This window comes from Lepeophtheirus salmonis, chromosome 12, assembly GCF_016086655.4.
Source record: "Lepeophtheirus salmonis chromosome 12, UVic_Lsal_1.4, whole genome shotgun sequence".
In the NCBI taxonomy this organism is placed as follows: Eukaryota; Metazoa; Arthropoda; class Copepoda; order Siphonostomatoida; family Caligidae; genus Lepeophtheirus; species Lepeophtheirus salmonis.
The window spans coordinates 2,712,603-2,734,208 of NC_052142.2; the positions used below are offsets into that span (position 1 = coordinate 2,712,603).

The following is a 21,606-nucleotide window of genomic DNA, read 5'->3' on the forward strand; positions in this document are numbered from 1 at the left end:
CCAGTTAATATTCTTTCGATCTCTCCTTATGTTAATCATTCGTCACTACGTGTCAAGGAGTAATACATGAATAAACTTTATACTGATTCACTTGAAAAATCATTCAAAACGATAAAAACTCTTCACTTTCTTCATTAATCGTTCTTTAGTCAATAAGGATACTTATTCCGAGGTTTGCACTTCTTTTACTTTTAGCATAAAAGTGAAGATGATGAGAGTAACTCGAAACTCATCTTGGAACTCTTTCCGAAAAAATAGGAAAACTGATACTAAGAGACGCATAGAGGGATTTTTCTTGGCAAAAGAACGTTTCTCCTGAATATATGAGATAGATTACCAAATGGGATGTCATTTAGTCTAATAATTAATCAAATCACTACCCATGGCCATAATCTGATTAAATCAAAGAATTTTTTTTAGCCACGTAGAAATAATAAACAGGATTGTTAATGTCTACATACGAGTTTCCAGAAAATGCGTGAACTCTCCATGTATATAGTGTTCACTGGATAGATGTGACGAACAGAAACGAAAAGCTTCCATTAAGTCCTGCAGAAGAATCATAAATAAATATCCATCGCTCGGAGTAATCAGTGATGTATTTGTTTTTGTTTGACGTAACGGTAATAATAGCCTTATAACGATATGTTTCGAACTTTTGAGTAAATCACACTTATTCTAACATTAAACCGATATAATCGTTCCAATTTCATCCGTATCTTCTCTTTTATCTAATTTCCTTACCGTTTTTTTTTTGTTTTTTTTCCTGAAGAAGAAGAAAATACCTGAAATTATTTTAAAAAAGGAGAGGTTTTGTAAAAAGGTTCCCAAAATATAGAAAGACCTAATTCAGTGAAGATGGACGAAGTATAATAATAATAAAAATGGAGAATAAATGCGTACTAAATGAATGTATAAACACTTAAGTGAACCTACCCTTAAGCTCCTATTTTTAATTTTAAGCCAAATTCGTGCAATGTGCCTCTTAGCTTGAGAAGATATCCTCAGCTATGTAAAAACTGTTTCCTTTGCAAAATATATCTATTGAGATAACATAGATATTGTTAGTTTATCATTTGTGCTTGTGACGATGAAATTTTCTATTCCTTTTATGAATTCACCTTGTTAATTCAATTATATAGGTCAATTCTTATAGGTTTCTTAATGTGTAGTTAGTTATAGATTAATATTCATGGCAACTTCAATACCAATTGCAGATAAAAAAGTTGTCTTGTAGCTACTACATTTGGACAAAAATTAATTACGTAGTCTTCGTTTCGCCAATCAAATATAGCTTTGATGTAACTGAGTCTTAACATATTAACGTGTTTGGATTGAAATTTATTTTATTTCATAATATTAATATATATTTATCATATGATTTAGGTACAATGTGAAATTGAAATGATGAGAGTGAGAGTAATTTTTGATCGCCCATTTCGTGGTTTGATTTTTAGTAAAGGATATTATTCAGATCGCAAGTGTATCCATACACCATCAGGATTGGGTCAAACAGTGGTAAGTTTTTTATGAAATTATTGAAAAAATCAAAAATAATTAATTAATACTACTTGATCAGGTTACATTTGATATATCACTGAGGTCATGTGGTATGGTATCCTCATTTAATAATGATAACCATTCACCACAGGGGCAATATATAGAAAATACGATTATCATCCAATATGATCCTCAGCTTCAAGAAGTATGGGATCAAGCAAGAAAGCTTCGATGCACGTGGTACTTAATATTTATAGATAACTTGATCTCAAGATGAATTTATATTTACATTTAGGTATGATTTTTACGAAAAATCAGTCACGTTTCAACCTTACCGAGTCAATACATTAGACCCAGTTACAGCAAATTTTCTTGGAGACAACTTAAGATGTTGGATGCAGATACAAGTAATTGTATTTTTGATGAGTTTATTGTAATTCATTTTTGCTCTTAATAGGTTGGCAAAGGACCTCATGCTAGTGAAGTATCAGGTATTGTTAAGATTGGTCAAACTATGACAATGGTATTAGGCATAAAAGATGACGAAAATAAATTTGATATGATGATTCGTAATTGTGTGGCACATGATGGCTTACGTTCCCCTATAACTCTAGTTAATGAGAGGGGCTGTATTGTCCGCTCCAAAATAATGTCAAACTTTAAAAAAATTAAAAATTTTGATGTTACAGCAAATGTTCTTGCATTTGCATATTTCCAAGCTTTTAAATTTCCAGACTCTATGAATGTACATTTTCAATGTGTTGTCCAAGTTTGTCGTGATTATTGTCCTGATCCTATTTGCAGCGATAAAACAGGTAAGAAAATAAAACTTTTACTACAGTCATTTATAGTTAATTTATTTTTGCTATTAGATTTTCAAGTTTCTGATGCTTATGAGTCAAATAGAGGAAGTTTATTATCACATCGGAATTCAAATAGTGTTATTAATCCAAGATCAATAATAGAACCTTCAAATCTTCCGGGAGCTATAAATAATAAAAGCACTAGAAGTTTAGAATCTTACAGAAGTGTTGATGATTCAAAAAAAAATTGCCAGGTACGATTTGCGTATTCCGTTTTATTCTTAAATTATATTTTAATAAATTTACATTTAGAGAAATTAATGTGAAATTAGAAACACCATTGAACAACAAACATGATTCATCAAAAAAAATATCAATGAATAACTCAAAATCGAATGATGATAAAGTATATCTAAAAAAATCATATTCTGAACGTGTTAGAAATAAAAGAAATACTCATTCATTGGTTCAACAACTTGAAAGAACAAGAAGTAGTACTGCAAGGAAAATAGAAACTGAACGTGTTGATGTAGAAACAAAAAAAATGATTCGTGTGGTTGCACCATCAGATGTTCAGTTTAACCTATCAATAAAAGAAGAAGAAAAAGAAGTTATAATTTCGAACGCTATGGAAAGTGTGTCTCAGAAGGACTTTATATGTTTGAATACTGCCGCTTTCGTCGCCACAACGATAACTTTTTTTAATGATTCTTGTCATTGCAATTATTACCATTGTATTTTTATCAATAAGAGTTAAAATTTTGAACAAACATGTTATATTGAAAACCATTGCTAATTAAAAGTTGACAACTTAATTTTTAATTAGCTTGGACAATTTGAATGTCGTATATTCATATTTAGTTTAATTTGTAGTTTTTGAGATTTTTAAACGAATAAATTTTGATCTTCATTTAAAAGATAAATAATCTGGAACCCCAAAATATAATAGTTATAAAAGACAGCATAAAAAGGTGGTATCAGCATGGACTATCATTAGAGATGTAAAAGTTGCTGGAATTCTATTGATCGTAAACAGTACGACAGGGAGAATGTCATAAATTAACTTTTTAATTATGATAGGTGACATATCTGCTGACAGAGATCACTATAGTGTTTCTTACCTACTGAAAACGTTATAATTTTCAAATTAGGGAATAAAAGTTAATAGAACTCATATTTTGGAGATTATCAAATTATATTTGTCTATATATATACGATCGTCGAGGTTTCAGTCATTTTTACATCTCGAGGTATTATATTTTTCTTTAACTCTTTATGTATCAGTATAGCCTCAGAACTGTACTAAGTTATGTAAAAAAACTCTGTAATCAAAGCGAACGTAAATATTTCAAAAAACATGTCAATTGACAGCTAGCAAACTAGTAGGCTATCATAAAATAATTAGAGTTTTAAATCCTAAGTATATTCGGTATGTAAAAAACTAAACGGAAACTTTACATGGTAATACTTGAAAAATATTTTGGATAAAAGTACTTCATGCAGTTTCTTTATATTAGTTCCAAACAGCTATGAGAGGAAGGAAGTAACCACATCTACTGAATTTTCATAAAAATGGTAAAAAGATAAACTTAATTCAATAAAAATTGATACAAGAGTATAGGTTATTATTTCTTGTTTCTAAAAATATAACTAAAATTTAAGAAATTTGTTGTAAAAAAGTCATGACAGCAAAAATTATCAGATTCACTAACCCTCGTTAAGAAAATGCTGTTTTCTTAACAATTTTTTTTAGGTCTACCATAAACAGATGACTGGTGCAATGGTCATGGGAGGATCAATCTAAAAGGGTTATGGAAGGTCCAGCCTAGGGCGTTCAAACCTGCAAGAAACCCCAGAGAATCATTTTTTTGTTCCCTTAAGACACAGCATTCGAAGTTAGGTTTACTTAATTAAATTTTGATGTCTATTATTTTTTATGCTTAAGATTATCTCGATTAATTCTTCTTATTTCTTAACATAATTAAAATGTCCTCCACAATTTTCAAACCTCCATATTTTTCCAGAGACTTAACAAAAATTCGTTATTAAAAGAAAATAATCTCATTTTGGTTAATGATTTACTTTTTTCATCTAGATGAAGGTTAATGGAGATACAAGGTAAGACCATCATGTCATCAGACTTGCTATAATTTTCAATTTGAAGTATCGAATCAAATGCTGGGCAAGACAGACAGATTTTGACAAAAAACGTAATCAATAATTTTTAGGAAGATTTTCTTAAAAAGCATGAACGAAGTCAAACATCAGTCGTACATGCAATATGGCATAACGTTGTATTTATATTAACTTTGATCTAGGCCTACTTTTCATTATCACTTCGAAGCATCAAATTTAGCATAACACACTGAACCAGCAGAACTAACGATATCATTTGTGCAGTAAAATGGATGGAATAGGTATTTGTTTAAAAGGTGAAAGTCAGTAAATAAACGAATATATTGTCAATTGTTCTTCCAAATAAATATCACTGGAATTATCTCATCTATGGGCTCACTCATACTTTCTATAATACCTACATCGAAATTTCTCTTCATCTTCGTTACTGCCTTCTTCACTAAATGCACAGGTATTTTTTCGTCCAGAGAACACTTTCTTTCAAATAATGTATTTCTCCTTCTGCTAACTTGATCTTCAACAGTTTATCATGCATTGCCTTATTTTTTTTACAAAACAAAGACGTCATTAAACTCCTCTGATAACACAAGGAAACAGTTAAAAGATCAAAATTTCCACAATTGAAAATTTAAACCATAAATAATATTTATCTCTGAGTACATAATCTAAAACTGATGTCATTTTTTCCATGACACATTAGATTTATGAACTATCTGGGATTATAAAAATTCAGAACTATGAATTTTTAGGGTAATTTTCCGATTAACTCTAAATATAGTTACTAAAAAAAGGATTTACAAAATGATTCTACGTTACTTCTACTTTTAATTTAGTAATTGTCTTAATCATGGAAAATGACACTGAACAATAATAGTCCCGACTTAATATAGTCCCAGATATTTTTGAAACTTGATTTGTTGGACAAAATCTGAGATCAGTTTTGGATTATGCACTCAAAGATAAATACTGTCCTAGCCTTCAATTTATTGCTGCACATTTTGTGTCTCCTTTTGTAATCCATCTCTAAATAAACGCATTTTTCTTCACACTACAATCTAGAAACAGTTGGATGATAAAAATCTGAAGATATTATTTTTAACTTTAGTAATGTCTTCCGATCAGCATTCAATTCATTTTTTTAAATCCAACGATATTATATCATTGCATTAAACATTACTTGTGAAAAATTCTAAATTATCTTCAGGAATTTCATTAAAAACCATTTTCTCTCCCTTTGATATTTGAATATATATGCTGCCCTCTTTATGCAATTCTTGTTGCTCATATTTTACAAAATATTTTCTTCCTGGATTGAATGACATAGTAGATGAGAAAGCTTCTGTATCTACTATAAAGAAAAAGGAGTATCACCCTAATAAAAAATAAAATTTTTAACTCTTACAGTAAAAATGAATTAATTTTTCTTATTGGTATTACTGATGTTGAATCTTAAACAGTTTTCTTAAAAGTATTTGCTTTGCCCTTCTTACACCTTTTTTATTTTCAAAATATCCGCAAAAATGACAAATTGAAATTCTGAAATAGTATTTGAACCTTGAGGGTTCGAAATTTCCATACAAATAACAATAGCGTTGCTTTTTCACAGTCTTATGGTTATCCTTATCTGTATTAATAGATAAACTTGTTCGTTGCTTTGTCAATTGTTGTAACTAGGTAATGCAGCTTGTTTGGTTCTTTTAGGATAACAAAGAAAGTTTATGTAGAGACCAAGACCATCGTTCTATGGCAATTTCAGATTGCACAAACTGTAATGAGCTTTACTTTTTTCCTTGCAGTCTCCAACAACTCCACCTTTGACTATCTTGCCGAATACTTTCAGTAGCTATTCGTGCCATAGCTAACCTCCACTTCTTCTGACACATCTAGATCATAACGAAGTGGAAATCACTGCTGTAGCCAAGGGGGGGGGGTCTTTTTAACCGCTCTTATAGAACATGAAAGTTGCGATTTTCAGACCTTTCAGTAATCAAACCAGGGGCATCCTCTTCCTGTCTGATGCCACGATTCCCAGCACCATTTTGGAGGGTGGGAACTAAGTCTGGTTGACCAGTGGAACCTCATCCACCACGTAGGCGAGGTAATTATTGTTCTTGGAGGTTTTTGACTACTCCATGGTCAGTTGTTGCTGTAGCGGGCTCCAATCAAATCGGCTATACTTTTCCACTTGACCTCCATCTCGACAAAGAATACACCAATTTTATTCAGTTGGAGCTCATTTGAACGCTAATTATCACTTAATTATGGTGTTAAAAATGTTGAATCTAGTTTTCAAATGAGGTCTTTCTGAGACTTTCAAAGTAGAAGTTTTATCTTCTAGGACCCTTTTCTGATCACAATTTCATTTAAGTGGAATTTCGATCAAATCCTTCAATTCCGTAGAATAGACTATCCATGGGGTTTATAGAACAAGAAGACTTTATAAAAACCCTTGAACACAGACTGAACATGCTTTTTTACCCCCTTCAACGAGCTTTACGTCTTATAAAAATATTAAGATAACTGCTGATATGTTTAGTAGGGCAAAAAGGAGGGAATAAATACTGTTCGACAAAAGTGTTGAAGAGGTAATAGCGGAGGGCTCTGTATTTCATTGTTTTTTGTTAAGCGTGTACTCTTAATGTGTATAAAATATATGATATTGTAGCGGAAGAGAAGGAGAGAAAGCGTGACAAAGAGTGCAAGTTCAATATTCGAAGAAGTATCCCGCATTTCAAAAATGTAAATTCGAAAGCTAATATTAGATCGTTTTGGAAAATAAGGTCTTAAACAAAACAAAGGATATTTTTCACTATTTTTACTCTCATTTCAGAATATTTTTGGGAGGCCAACACAGCGATTTTCCTAGAAATCGGTAATCATATGACTTGACTCCTGTTTTTACATCAAAAAATATTTTGTGTTATGTAAGAAATAGTTTTCAAAGTAAGAAAGTACCAGGACATGATGATTTAGGGGTTAAAATTTTTACCATCCTCTCCGATATTTTTGTTCCATTTCTCTTAAAGTTTGGAATTTCGATGGATATGTATGCAAAATTACCTCCTTCTATAACACGTGGTAGAATTGCACTCATCCCTAAGAATGGAGAAAGTTGGTTATTGTAGGGGTATAACAGATTTGAAAAAAACATATACAATCTTAGGAGCAGTAATTTCCAAAGTAAATTGAGCCTATCCTCAACCAAAAGATAGGGAACCATCAAAAAAGGATGTCTAAGAAATAAAAAATAACTGATACATCTAGATATTTTAATGTATGTTTTTATTCTTTGAAGGAGATTAAATAATAGGGGCAATCATTCTAGTGGATTTTCATAAGACATGTGATTCTTTTAAGCACAGCCATATACTTCGGGATGTTAAAAAGCTATTGTCTTTGGCTTTTTCAATCTTATAAAAGTCATGCTGTATAATGGATCATGTACAATCGAAATCAATAGTTGTGTAAGGGAGCCTATTCTTATCAAATGGAGCTGCAGGGAAAGGATGTTCACCAACACCTTTGTTGTTTATTGCTGCAATTGAAGAATTTTGTATATCTCTGTAAAGAAGATATGGGGGCTTGAAAATTTCCTTAGGTAATTCTAAACATTTACTTGATACTTATGCCGATGATGTCTTATTATTTGTCGAAGCCAATACTGAACATCAGTTAGTTAGAAGAATTAAAGTAATTCTAAAGTATTTTGAAAAATATTCCAACAGGTATGGCTTGATAATTAGTAAAATTAAAAATTGCTGTTCTTCCAGCAAGGATTTGGAAGCCAGACTCATTGACTAAGTATTTAGATTTTAATGTCAAAAATACGGTTGAAATTTTAGATATACAATGCCAAAGACATAGTGAAACTTACACAAGTTGTACAACACTGTGTAATTTGGTATACAAAAAAGTATGATAATTAAGGAAATTTAATTTTCTGACAAGAGTTAAATTGTGTGGTGCAAAAATAGTGTCCCTGGTTTTATATCAGGTGCATTCTCTCCCTCTTTTAGCTGAAGAAACCATTAATGAAGAAAATTTGTTACAAAAGAGCATTTTATTCAAAGCACCGCCATTATTTATAAAGACAAAAAATATATATAGGATGTGGGCTAACTCTACTATCTTCTATTATCCCCAAGATATCCCAGAAGATTTTTACTGACATAATGAAAAATCTGCTCATGGAATGTAGAATTACTGTATCAGGTACTTCTCTATACATGCTTCTGATGATAAGTACTATTTTATCACACAGATCATTTGAGAAAAGTTTTTTGCATGGGATGTTACTCATCGTGTTTTATGATATAGAACACAACGTATGAGTCAAACAGTTCCATATATAATTCATCAAAACGTAGCAAAAAACATTTTTTCAGCAATACAGAGGATTTGAGTTCCCTATGAAGTATGGCTAAACATAAATTTATTTTTACTGTTCATGATCTTCCAAAACACCCTGATTCTGTATTTGTGAAGGATAAATGTTGTTTTTTACTTTTTAGAACTGCTAAGAACCACATTCCTCCAATACCATGGCATTTGAAAACACTATGTTCGAGAGATTTTAAGAGTAATGTTATTGCGATACATAAAAGTTTTATATCTCCCGAAATCTATATATTTATGAAGACAACAAATTTACTGTGCAGTTTCAAATTTCGACTGCACTTTTTTTAGATAATGCTCCATCTTTAGACTGTGGAAAAACTTTTAACTCCTCCATACACGCTTTATTAGATTGTTTCAGTGTTCGAATTATAAAAGTATTTAGTTCCTTAAATGTAAAGGGACTAGATGACCAAGAATCAAAATTCACAAAATAACTGGTTTAAGGGATGTTATCAGTTCAGCTATTACATGGTATGCAGCCTTCTCTATGATGGTTCCAGACACCTATGAATCTAGAAGGAAATATGGAAATGATGTTACTAGGTATTACATCTCGATGTCTACAAAATATTTAGACTCTATAAAGTGATTGTAAGACCTTAAAAAGCTTTTAAAAAAGAACATTTTACTTGAGACAATCTTCTGCTCCTTCTGTCACTTATCATGCAATGGGATTCTTAAGCTCCTAAAAACCACTATTCTTAAGTATATATATGGCCTACAACATTTTGCCAAGACTACGTTCGTGAAAGTTAGCTTAGTTGGTTATAATAAACTTTAAGCCCAATAAAAGACACTTTAATATTACTTTCACATTTTAATGACTTGATAATTATTTCTCTACTTCAACAAAGAAAACACAGCTCATTTACTTTTCAGTGTCCTTAATCCAAAATGAAAACGGTCGGAGGAAGGTATTGTGCTGCGATAAATTGTTTCAACAATTGGAAAACCAACTATTTGCATTTCTTAAGATGGATTCCGAATTCTCGTCGAACCGATTTAAGAGGAAGGTCGAGTGAGTTATGCAACGTTAGTCTTAGACTTGGTGATAAGCATTTTGATGACTGCATATTTCATGAATGATGCTTCAAAAAAAAAAAAAAAATAGAAGAAGAATGATGCCTCATGTGATTCCCACTATGTTCGATGTACCAAATTTTTTTTTTTTTGCAGATAACATTTGCATAGATGTCTCTACAGTCTCTGCACCAGTTAAATCCAAAGAACTTTCTCCAATGCTACAACTCAGACAATATATCTATCTCAAAAATGCTATGATAAAAAGATTGCAGCAAGAAAAAAAAGGCTAAAATCACATCTCTGACAAATATGAAACACATAATCTCTTCAATGCAGCCATATCTTTCTAAACTGCAACATTTCCTTATATCTATTCAGCTCCGTGATGCTTTCGAAAAATTTAATGCTCCAATACAAATAAATTCAAGACTTTTGCTGTTTATTGTACTACAAATTTCATTCGGCAATGTTCAAAATGCCTGCTGTTTCATATATACGCCTAAATGTCAAAGTTCCATGTGAATGAGGGGATCTGTCTTAACTTGCGAAGGCTATTGGCATTGAGATGTACCACATTGGACGAAAAGAATCTAGTGTGAAACTTAATTGTAGATGAAATATCATGGCACAAATTTGTGGATTTTGACCTTGATGAGCTGGAAAAAATCAAGCATTACAATATTTTGATCGATACTGTTAAAGAAATCTCAACAAGTTACAGTTTGCTTCTTGAGAGATGCAGTTACCTAGGCACAAATATAGCTGTGTTTACAAGTAAGATTGAAACCAGTGAAATGTTCTTGTGGCTGAAAAGATACGATATAGACTCTTCAACACTTTTCCGTGCAGGACCTGTGATGACAAAATATGTTAAGAACATTTTACTTGCTACAATCTTCTGCTCCTTCCGTCACTTATCATGCAATGGGATTCTTTAGCTCCTAAAAACCACTATTCTTAAGTATATATATGGCCTCCAACATTTTGCCAAGACTACGTTCGTGAAAGTTAACTCTACATATTTTAATTGTCCGTACTTTGCTAGACTATAAAGTCGAATGGATAAATAACGAGCTAAAGAACACTACCAAAAAGAGCCAAAAGAAACTAAAAATTATAAAGCATTCGTAAATGTTGTCACGTATTAACATCATGTGTTAGAAATTTGCAATAAATATACTTTAGGTAATATCATCATTGTGATTGTTCATAAGTAGTTATTCACCCTGTGCACAAGAGGGAGCCACTATAAACATTATTCAAAATATCGTCTTACTAAACTTCTATATGTATATGCTCTGTGGTGGATATGCTTTTATCTACAGAAATCTTATTAAGTTATTAAATAAAGCTGTATATTGCGACTTTTTCATGAATTTTTGTAATGTCATTATAGTTTAAACCCTCTAGAATATAATTATTGTTATTTTTTTATAATGCCATTGAAAAAGTATGATTTAAAAAGTGTATATATTTATGGCATTTATGTGTCACGAAACTTCTTATCGATCAGCTATTCGATTACTTAATACGTGAAAGAGAAAACAAGATTAGAGAACTTTCTCTTTTGTAACATACGTAGAATATAGACAGTTATCACAGTACACTGAGTGGGGGAATTTCATCTACCTGGGGTGTTGTGTGTGATTAGTTAATTAATTGATGTCATGACATTGTTTCTAAAGCTTTTTTATGCCTATAAGAAGAGTTATGCTTCAAGTTTTCAGCAATATCTTGTGACAGATATCAAATGGCTCAAAAAAAACTTGAATACAATAAATGAATAGTAAAAAAATAATTTCATTGAGCTTACATACACGATTAATTATTCTAAACAAATGGAATAATTACTTTAATAATAATTTCTTTAATTTACTTTATTTAGCATACACATGAATAAAAGTATTCCCTTTTTTTTTATAATCTGATTTGATAATTTGTGGATTCGTATCCTAACATACTTATACACAGTGAAATATAAAATTTCATGACATTTGGGGACATATATAGACGACTTAACTAATGGAACTGCTACTTCAGTTATTGAGTTTTAAAAAAAAACTTTTTTAAAAGCTTTTTAAGATCTTACAATCACTTTATAGAGTTTAAATATTTTGTAGACATCGAGATGTAATACCTAGTAACATCATTTCCATATTTCCTTCTAGATTCATAGGTGTCTGGAACCATCATAGAGAAGGCTGCATACCATGTAATAGCTGAACTGATAACATCCCTTAAACCAGTTATTTTGTGAATTTTGATTCTTGGTCATCTAGTCCCTTTACCTTTAAGGAAATAAATACTTTTATAATTCGAACACTGAAACAATCTAATAAAGCGTGTATGGAGGAGTTAAAAGTTTTTCCACAGTCTAAAGATGGAACATTATCTAAAAAAAGTGCAGTCGAAATTTGAAACTGTAATGTTTAATGCAATGATATAATATCGTTGGATTTAAAAAAATGAATTGAATGCTGATCGGAAGACATTACTAAAGTTAAAAATTATATCTTCAGATTTTTATCATCCAACTGTTTCTAGATTGTAGTGTGAAGAAAAATGCGTTTATTTAGAGATGGATTACAAAAGGAGACACAAAATGTGCAGCAATAAATTGAAGGCTAGGACAGTATTTATCTTTGAGTGCATAATCCAAAACTGATCTCAGATTTTGTCCAACAAATCAAGTTTCAAAAATATCTGGGACTATATTAAGTCGGGACTATTATTGTTCAGTGTCATTTTCCATGATTAAGACAATTACTAAATTAAAAGTAGAAGTAACGTAGAATCATTTTGTAAATCCTTTTTTAGTAACTATATTTAGAGTTAATCGGAAAATTACCCTAAAAATTCATAGTTCTGAATTTTTATAATCCCAGATAGTTCATAAATCTAATGTGTCATGGAAAAAATGACATCAGTTTTAGATTATGTACTCAGAGATAAATATTATTTATGGTTTAAATTTTCAATTGTGGAAATTTTGATCTTTTAATTGTTTCCTTGTGTTATCAGAGAAGTTTAATGACGTTTTTGTTTTGTAAAAAAAAATAAGGCAATGCATGATAAACCGTTGAAGATCAAGTTAGCAGAAGGAGAAATACATTATTTGAAAGAAAGTGTTCTCTGGACGAAAAATACCTGTGCATTTAGTGCAGAAGGCAGTAACGAAGATGAAGAGAAATTTCGATGTAGGTATTATAGAAAGTATGAGTGAGCCCATAGATGAGATAATTCCAGTGATATTTATTTGGAAGAACAATTGACAATATATTCGTTTATTTACTGACTTTCACCTTTTAAACAAATACCTATTCCATCCATTTTACTGCACAAATGATATCGTTAGTTCTGCTGGTTCAGTGTGTTTTGCTAAATTTGATGCTTCGAAGTGATAATGAAAAGTAGGCCTAGATCAAGGTTAATATAAATACAATGTTATACCATATTGCATGTACGACTGATGTTTGACTTCGTTCATGCTTTTTAAGAAAATCGTCCTAAAAATTATTGATTACGTTTTTTGTCAAAATCTGTCTGTCTTGCCCAGCATTTGATTCGATACTTCAAATTGAAAATTATAGCAAGTCTGATGACATGATGGTCTTACCTTGTATCTCCATTAACCTTCATCTAGATGAAAAAAGTAAATCATTAACCAAAATGAGATTATTTTCTTTTAATAACGAATTTTGTTAAGTCTCTGGAAAAATATGGAGGTTTGAAAATTGTGGAGGACATTTTAATTATGTTAAGAAATAAGAAGAATTAATCGAGATAATCATAAGCATAAAAAATAATAGACATCAAAATTTAATTAAGTAAACCTAACTTCGAATGCTGTGTCTTAAGGGAACAAAAAAATGATTCTCTGGGGGTTCTTGCAGGTTTGAACGCCCTAGGCTGGACCTTCCATAACCCTTTTAGATTGATCCTCCCATGACCATTGCACCAGTCATCTGTTTATGGTAGACCTAAAAAAAATTGTTAAGAAAACAGCATTTTCTTAACGAGGGTTAGTGAATCTGATAACTTTTGCTGTCATGACTTTTTTCCAACAAATTCTTAAATTTTAGATTTTTGTTATATTTTTAGAAACAAGAAATAATAACCTATACTCTTGTATCAATTTTTATTGAATTAAGTTTATCTTTTTACCATTTTTATGAAAATTCAGTAGATGTGGTTACTTCCTTCCTCTCATAGCTGTTTGGAACTAATATAAAGAAACTGCATGAAGTACTTTTATCCAAAATATTTTTCAAGTATTACCATGTAAAGTTTCCGTTTAGTTTTTTACATACCAAATATACTTAGGATTTAAAACTCTAATTATTTTATGATAGCCTACTAGTTTGCTAGCTGTCAATTGACATGTTTTTTGAAATATTTACGTTCGCTTTGATTACAGAGTTTTTTACATAACTTAGTACAGTTCTGAGGCTATACTGATATATAAAGAGTTAAAGAAAAATATAATACCTCGATATGTAAAGATGACTGAAACCTCGACGATCGTATATATATAGACAAATATAATTTGATAATCTCCAAAATATGAGTTCTATTAACTTTTATTCCCTAATTTGAAAATTATAACGTTTTCAGTAGGCAAGAAACACTATAGTGATCTCTGTCAGCAGATATGTCGCCTTTCTAAATTAAAAAGTTAATTTATGACATTCTCCCTGTCGTACTTTTTACGATCAATAGAATTCCAGCAACTTTTACATCTCTAATGATAGTCCATGCTGAGACCACCTTTTATGCTGTCTTTAACTATTATATTTTTGTAGTTCCAGATTATTTATCTTTTAAATGAAGATCAAAATTTATTCGCTTAAAAATCTCAAAACTACAAATTAAACTAAATATGAATATACGACATTCAAATTGTCCAATCTAATTAAAAATTAAGTTGTCAACTTTTAATTTGCAAGGGTTTTCAATAGAACATGTTTTTTCAAAATTTTAACTCTTATTGATAAAAATACAATGGTAATAATTGCAATGACAAGAATCATTAAAAAAGTTATCGTTGTGGCGACGAAAGCGGCAGTATTCAAACATATAAAGTCCTTTTGAGACACACTTTCCATAGCGTTTGAAATTATAACTTCTTTTTCTTCTTCTTTTATTGATAGGTTAAACTGAACATCTGATGGTGCAACCACACCAATCTTTTTTTTTTTGTTTCTACATCAACACGTTCAATTTCTATTTTCCTTGCAGTACTACTTCTTATTCTTTCATGTTGTTGAACCAATGAATGAGTATTTCTTTTATTTCTAACACGTTCAGAATATGATTTTTTTAGATATACTTTATCATCATTCGATTTTGAGTTATTCATTGATATTTTTTTTGATGAATCATGTTTGTTGTTCAATGGTGATTCTGATTTCGCATTAATTTCTCTAAATGTAAATTTATTAAAATATAATTTAAAAATAAAACGGAATACGCAAATGGTACCTAGCAATTTTTTTTTGAATCATCAACACTTCTGTAAGATTCTAAACTTCTAGTGTTTTTATTATTTATAGCTCCCGGAAGATTTGAAGGTTCTATTATTGATCTTGGATTAATAACACTATTTGAATTCCGATGTGATAATAAACTTCCTCTATTTGACTCATAAGCATCAGAAACTTGAAAATCTAATAGCAAAAATAAATTAACTATAAATAACTGTAGTAAAAGTTTTATTTTCTTACCTGTTTTATCGCTGCAAATAGGATCAGGACAATAATCACGACACACTTGGACAACACATTGAAAATGTACATTCATAGAGTCTGGAAATTTAAAAGCTTGGAAATATGCAAATGCAAGAACATTTGCTGTAACATCAAAATTTTTAATTTTTTTAAAATTTGACATTATTTTGGAGCGGAAAATACAGCCCCTCTCATTAACTAGAGTAATAGGCAAGCGTAATCCATCATGTACCACACAATTATAAATCATCATATCAAATTTATTTTCGTCATCTTTTATTCCTAATACCATTGTCATAGTTTGACCAATCTTAACAATACGGGATACTTCACTAGCATGAGGTCCTTTGCCAACCTATTAAGAGCAAAAATGAATTACAATAAACTCATCAAAAATACAATTACTTGTGTCTGCATCCAACATCTTAAGTTGTCTCCAAGAAAATTTGCAGTAACTGGGTCTAATGTATTGACTCGGTAAGGTTGAAACGTGACTGATTTTTGTAAAAATCATACCTAAATGTAAATATAAATTCATCTTGAGATCAAGTTATCTATAAATATTAAGTACCACGTGCATCAAAGCTTTCTTGCTTGATCCCATACTTCTTGAAGCTGAGGATCATATTGGATGATAATCGTATTTTCTATATATTGCCCCTGTGGTGAATGGTTATCATTGTTAAATGAGGATACCATACCACATGACCTCAGTGATATATCAAATGTAACCTGATCAAGTAGTATTAATTAATTATTTTTGATTTTTTCAATAATTTCATAAAAAACTTACCACTGTTTGACCCAATCCTGATGGTGTATGGATACACTTACGATCTGAGTTATATCCTTTACTAAAAATCAAACCACGAAATGGGCGATCAAAAATTACTCTCACTCTCATCATTTCAATTTCACATTGTACCTAAATCATATGATAAATATATATTAATATTATGAAATAAAATAAATTTCAATCCAAACACGTTAATATGTTAAGACTCAGTTACATCAAAGCTATATTTGATTGGCGAAACGAAGACTACGTAATTAATTTTTGTCCAAATGTAGTAGCTACAAGACAACTTTTTTATCTGCAATTGGTATTGAAGTTGCCATGAATATTAATCTATAACTAACTACACATTAAGAAACCTATAAGAATTGACCTATATAATTGAATTAACAAGGTGAATTCATAAAAGGAATAGAAAATTTCATCGTCACAAGCACAAATGATAAACTAACAATATCTATGTTATCTCAATAGATATATTTTGCAAAGGAAACAGTTTTTACATAGCTGAGGATATCTTCTCAAGCTCATTGCACGAATTTGGCTTAAAATTAAAAATAGGAGCTTAAGGGTAGGTTCACTTAAGTGTTTATGCATTCATTTAGTACGCATTTATTCTCCATTTTTATTATTATTATACTTCGTCCATCTTCACTGAATTAGGTCCTTCTATATTTTGGGAACCTTTTTACAAAACCTCTCCTTTTTTTAAATAATTTCAGGTATTTTCTTCTTCTTCAGGAAAAAAAACAAAAAAAAAACGGTAAGGAAATTAGATAAAAGAGAAGATACGGATGAAATTGGAACGATTATATCGGTTTAATGTTAAAATAAGTGTGATTTACTCAAAAGTTCGAAACATATCGTTATAAGGCTATTATTACCGTTACGTCAAACAAAAACAAATACATCACTGATTACTCCGAGCGATGGATATTTATTTATGATTCTTCTGCAGGACTTAATGGAAGCTTTTCGTTTCTGTTCGTCACATCTATCCAGCGAGCACTATATACATGGAGAGTTCACGCCTTTTCTGGAAACACGTAGGTAGATATTAACAATCCTCTTTATTATTTCTTCGTGGCTAAAAAAAAATCTTTGATTTAATCAGATTATGGCCATGGGTAGTGATTTGATTAATTATTAGACTAAACGACATCCCATTTGGTAATCTATCTCATGTATTCAGGAGAAACGTTCTTTTGTCAAGAAAAATCCCTCTATGCGTCTCTTAGTATCATTTTTCGTATTTTTTCGGAAAGAGTTCCAAGATGAGTTTCGAGTTACTCTCATCATCTTCACTTTGATGCTAAAAGTAAAAGAAGTGCAAACCTCGGAATAAGTATCCTTATTGACTAAAGAACGATTAATGAAGAAAGTGAAGAGTTTTTATCGTTTTGAATGATTTTTCAAGTGAATCAGTATAAAGTTTACTCATGTATTACTCCTTGACACATAGAATTTCCCTTTTTTCTTATTTATTCATTCTTTTTCGAATGATTGTTGTGTTAACATCTCCTCAAAGAATCTATTGTTCCCCAAATAAAATTAGTGAAATGCCGAAAAAAATATCTTGCTACGGTTGGTTTAAAATTAATAAAGGCCATGAATTTGGAGCTACCTACCGGACGATAACAAAATATTTTGTCGAATATGCCGATGTATGTACTCTTACAGCCCCCTTTAGTGTCAAACAACACTTAGTGTCCTCGTCCCACATCAAGAATATGAATGCATACGAACAACATTTGACTCATGATGATTCTGACAACTTTAACACCAACCCCTTAAATATGTTAGTTCCCTATAATACACCTTTTCTCACCGTGGAGAACCCCATTTTCTCAAAGTTTATGAAGAAATATGCCGATACAACCAACCCTGGTAGAAGACTCTACATAGATTAATGGAGGCTGTCAGCAAGGATGTAATCTCCAAAATTAAAGGGAAAGTTGGAGATAAGGATATTTTCATAGCTGTTTATGAGACTAAAGACAACTGGGAACGATCAATGAAAGCTATATTGATAGATCCTTTGGATGGTCGTTTCTTGGGTCTTCCTTATCTAATCAACATGATAGACATAAATGTTGCTAATGACGTTAATGTTGCAAATTTTCACGTTCAGAGTATTCAACTAACTCTTGGTTTGGACTTTGATGAAAATAAGTTAAAAGTTTTTGTCACGGATGGAGTGTCCTACTGTAAAAAAACGGACAAAGAACCTATCCCTAATTGAAATATATTATTTGTGTAGCTCATGGACTCCATAATGTGGCTGAACTTCCACGTAAAGAATTCCCCAAAGACAAACGAGCTTATTTCAGAAGTAAAAATAAATAATGTTTTTGAATGCCTGGCAAAGAAAACAGAACTTCACTGCTTCTTACAATATTCCCTTACCTCCAGCACCTATTGTTATACGCTAAGGAACTTTGTTGAAAGCAGTTGATTACTATTTCAATAGTTTCAAAGTAATCGGCGAATATTTAAACAACCTTAATCAAAAAACAACAACGATCGTTAAAGCTAAGGAGATTGATGAATGAAATTATTTATGAATGAAATTATTTATGAAGAATTGTCCATAATTAATTATAATCTCAACCCAATTACCAAGAAGAAAGACTTCCTTTACTGGTTAGCTTGGCTATTGTTGAACATTTACGTGTCGATATCAAGCTAGAACCATTAAAAACAAAATGAAATTCAATTTTATATGAAAATCCAGCGTACAACAATTTGCGAGACCTAGCAAATTCTGAGGAGACAATTTACAGAAACACAACTATTGAAAATTTTGACTTTGAGAGGTTTTTCATCATATTTAGAGACATTAATAAAAAAATAAGATCCTTTTTATCAGTAAAAAGTGTCAGGGATTATAAAACGGAATATTGAAATATTAGATTTGTAAGAGTAAGTATTTATAAAATAACTTTTTTAAGAATAAATTACATTTATTCCTAAATACAGTAATATGGTCAAGAACAAAAGCATGAATGATCTCAAATGGGGTCTTACCTTCAAATGGCGTGCAAATAGGTGGTATATCATCCGTTTCTTCGTGTAAAGACTTGAGTAAGTTATTATTAATGTATTTAAATATTCAAAAATTAATTAAACAAATACTTCTTCAAATTTAGGATTAGCATATAGCTAAATATTCATAATTTCTGATATAATGTGTTAGAGAACAACAGTAATATGGTCAAGAACAAAAGCATGAATAGTGTCAAAGAGGTTCTTAGTTTCAAATGGCGCAAATAGTTTGTCTAACATCAGTTTCTTCGGGTAAAGAATTGGGTATGCTCCATGGATTCCAACATGTTAAAGGAGAAATTATTTTAGAAAAGTATAAGTTGTTTTAAATACTGAACATATATACTTTTTCTTTTCTTAGCTTTACAAATTACTTAGATGACGAAAAATGAGGATTCTACATAGAATTTGAAGTATGATAGGAAAAAGACAAATTTTATTTCTACTAAAAATTAGTATATTTTTTTCTGTATAAAAATGTCTCATTATTTTTGTATATTTATAATTGACATTTGTTTCTAATAATTTGTTGAATCCATTTGTAATATAAGTTATAATACTTTAATTGATAAATTTACTAGTAATTAATTTTAAAAAAAAAACGTTCATTGCCAATCTTCATATAAAACATACAATCACTACGGGCACATGTAAAAATAACTTTAACTTTTGGTGCCCTCGCAATAGTTTGCCGGATAAGGTATCCTACTGCAGTCCATTCTGAAAGTGTTCTAGGGCTGGTGCATTGTTTAGCCTGCCCCCGATATCAGAATTTATTAAAAAACTGGAGAGGCTGTAGACGGAATGTCTAAATTTACTAGTAATCTACTACTACAGGGTTAAGTGATAATCATAAGTTTTTGACTACTCATAAGCCATATCGCCTATCATCACAGATTGTTATTACTCAGATCCCTCATTCCAAATCCTTTACTTATTAATTAACATAAGACGAACTTTTTGATTTTGGTCCGAACCTGAACATTGTAGGTTATGACTAAGAACTTGTTTCCAGTAGGATAAATGCGCCTTTGTGGTCAACTACAAAATGAATCCAATATCTTCTCATACTACTTATTTACTTAGATCATAGGGTGAGCTATTTTTACAATCAGGACAAACAAGAACTGGCCTTACAAAATAAGTTCATAGTATGTTTGTTTTTTAAAGACTCGTGTCCATGAATGAATCGGCATTTAGTCACTCTATCTTTCTCTATTAAATTTTTTAAATCAATACTTATATAATTTTTCAAATTTGTTAAAGGAATTTAATTTTGTATGAAATATGCTCAAAATTAGCAACAATCTACATCTGAAAATTTTAAACCTGTCACAGAAGAGAATAAAATGCTTACTCCTCCTAAGATAGTTATATCCACTAGACCTCTTCAAATTTGACTTTTTTTATTAAACATATGTATACTATTATATTCCCATTCTCTATTAACTAACTATAAAAATAACTTAAATTTTGGATATTGGCTATCCCTGCTGCAGGAGCCATTTATATATATTGTTAACGGTTCTTGAAAATGCTGTAAAATTCAAGATATGGTGTCTTTGTTCTTATTGTAGCTACCCAAAGGTTAGTGCTATTGCATTGAAAGTGGTACCAAATGAAAACTAATAAAATTGTCATTCATATGAATGTAAACAAACTAATATTTGTGAAAATTTTAATATTATTAATGCACAAACACACATTTTTATATGTATGGAAACGATGACTTCATATGAGATGTAACTTTATCTCAAATATGTTGTTCTTAATACACATGTATTATGAGAACACATCAATAAATATTAATATCACAATACATACTTCCTACTAAAATCGATGACCACATACATAAGTGTTTAAGAAGAAGTCTAGTCTGCTTCTGAGATCCAAGAGAACATAGAATGTTATCATAAGTGAATGATGTACATAGCAGAAGAAGTTGAAAAAATTTCAAGCAATGAAAACTCAGATAACAGTCAAAGCTCTTGCACTAGAGATAGTACACAATACCTTGAGACAACACTAAGATATTCATCAAAACCTAATACAATACGATTACACTTTCCATATTTAGTTTTTACCAATGAAGAGATTTTTCTGCAAATCGTTTGTCACTCTCTTACAACAGACTACAAGCACAGTTCACTATGTTGAAAGAAGGAGGTACATATCTTAA

General features: G+C 30.6%; 2 protein-coding genes and 1 long non-coding RNA gene across 5 annotated transcripts in view; 2 read left to right on the top strand and 1 right to left on the bottom strand.

The window, feature by feature from the left end:
• Nucleotides 1-3,226, top strand: part of LOC121127338 (cuticlin-1) — a 42,146-nt gene extending 38,920 nt beyond the window's left edge. For 2 of the 3 annotated variants that reach the window (XM_040722685.2, XM_071891852.1), the window contains exons 3-8: nucleotides 1,387-1,518; nucleotides 1,580-1,740; nucleotides 1,796-1,907; nucleotides 1,958-2,315; nucleotides 2,373-2,557; nucleotides 2,616-3,226. In XM_040722685.2, the coding sequence (XP_040578619.1) occupies nucleotides 1,387-1,518; nucleotides 1,580-1,740; nucleotides 1,796-1,907; nucleotides 1,958-2,315; nucleotides 2,373-2,557; nucleotides 2,616-2,624 (957 nt within the window). In that variant the 3' untranslated portion in view covers nucleotides 2,625-3,226. The remainder of the gene's footprint in view (nucleotides 1-1,386; nucleotides 1,519-1,579; nucleotides 1,741-1,795; nucleotides 1,908-1,957; nucleotides 2,316-2,372; nucleotides 2,558-2,615) is intronic. The other variant, XM_040722686.2, reaches the window with a different exon arrangement.
• A 12,115-nt stretch (nucleotides 3,227-15,341) lies between these two features.
• Nucleotides 15,342-16,288, bottom strand: LOC121126917 (uncharacterized). The gene is made up of 4 exons (XM_071892165.1): nucleotides 16,158-16,288; nucleotides 15,992-16,102; nucleotides 15,584-15,941; nucleotides 15,342-15,526 (listed from the first exon to the last, which is right to left on the bottom strand). The coding sequence occupies exons 2-4, from the start codon at nucleotides 16,001-16,003 to the stop codon at nucleotides 15,342-15,344; spliced, it is 555 nt and encodes a 184-aa protein (XP_071748266.1). The 5' UTR covers nucleotides 16,004-16,102; nucleotides 16,158-16,288.
• An 856-nt stretch (nucleotides 16,289-17,144) lies between these two features.
• On the top strand, nucleotides 17,145-20,000 carry LOC121126918 (uncharacterized). Its single transcript, XR_005867308.2, has 5 exons — nucleotides 17,145-17,432; nucleotides 17,497-19,304; nucleotides 19,362-19,466; nucleotides 19,532-19,740; nucleotides 19,789-20,000. It is a non-coding gene; the product is annotated as an uncharacterized lncRNA (long non-coding RNA).
• Nucleotides 20,001-21,606: the final 1,606 nt, after the last annotated feature.

Excerpts from the sequence above, each read along its gene's own strand:
- LOC121126917 (XM_071892165.1), bottom strand. Across the intron at positions 15,527-15,583 it reads TATTTGCAGCGATAAAACAG|ATTTTCAAGTTTCTGATGCT; the intron begins GTAAGAAAATAA and ends TTTTGCTATTAG.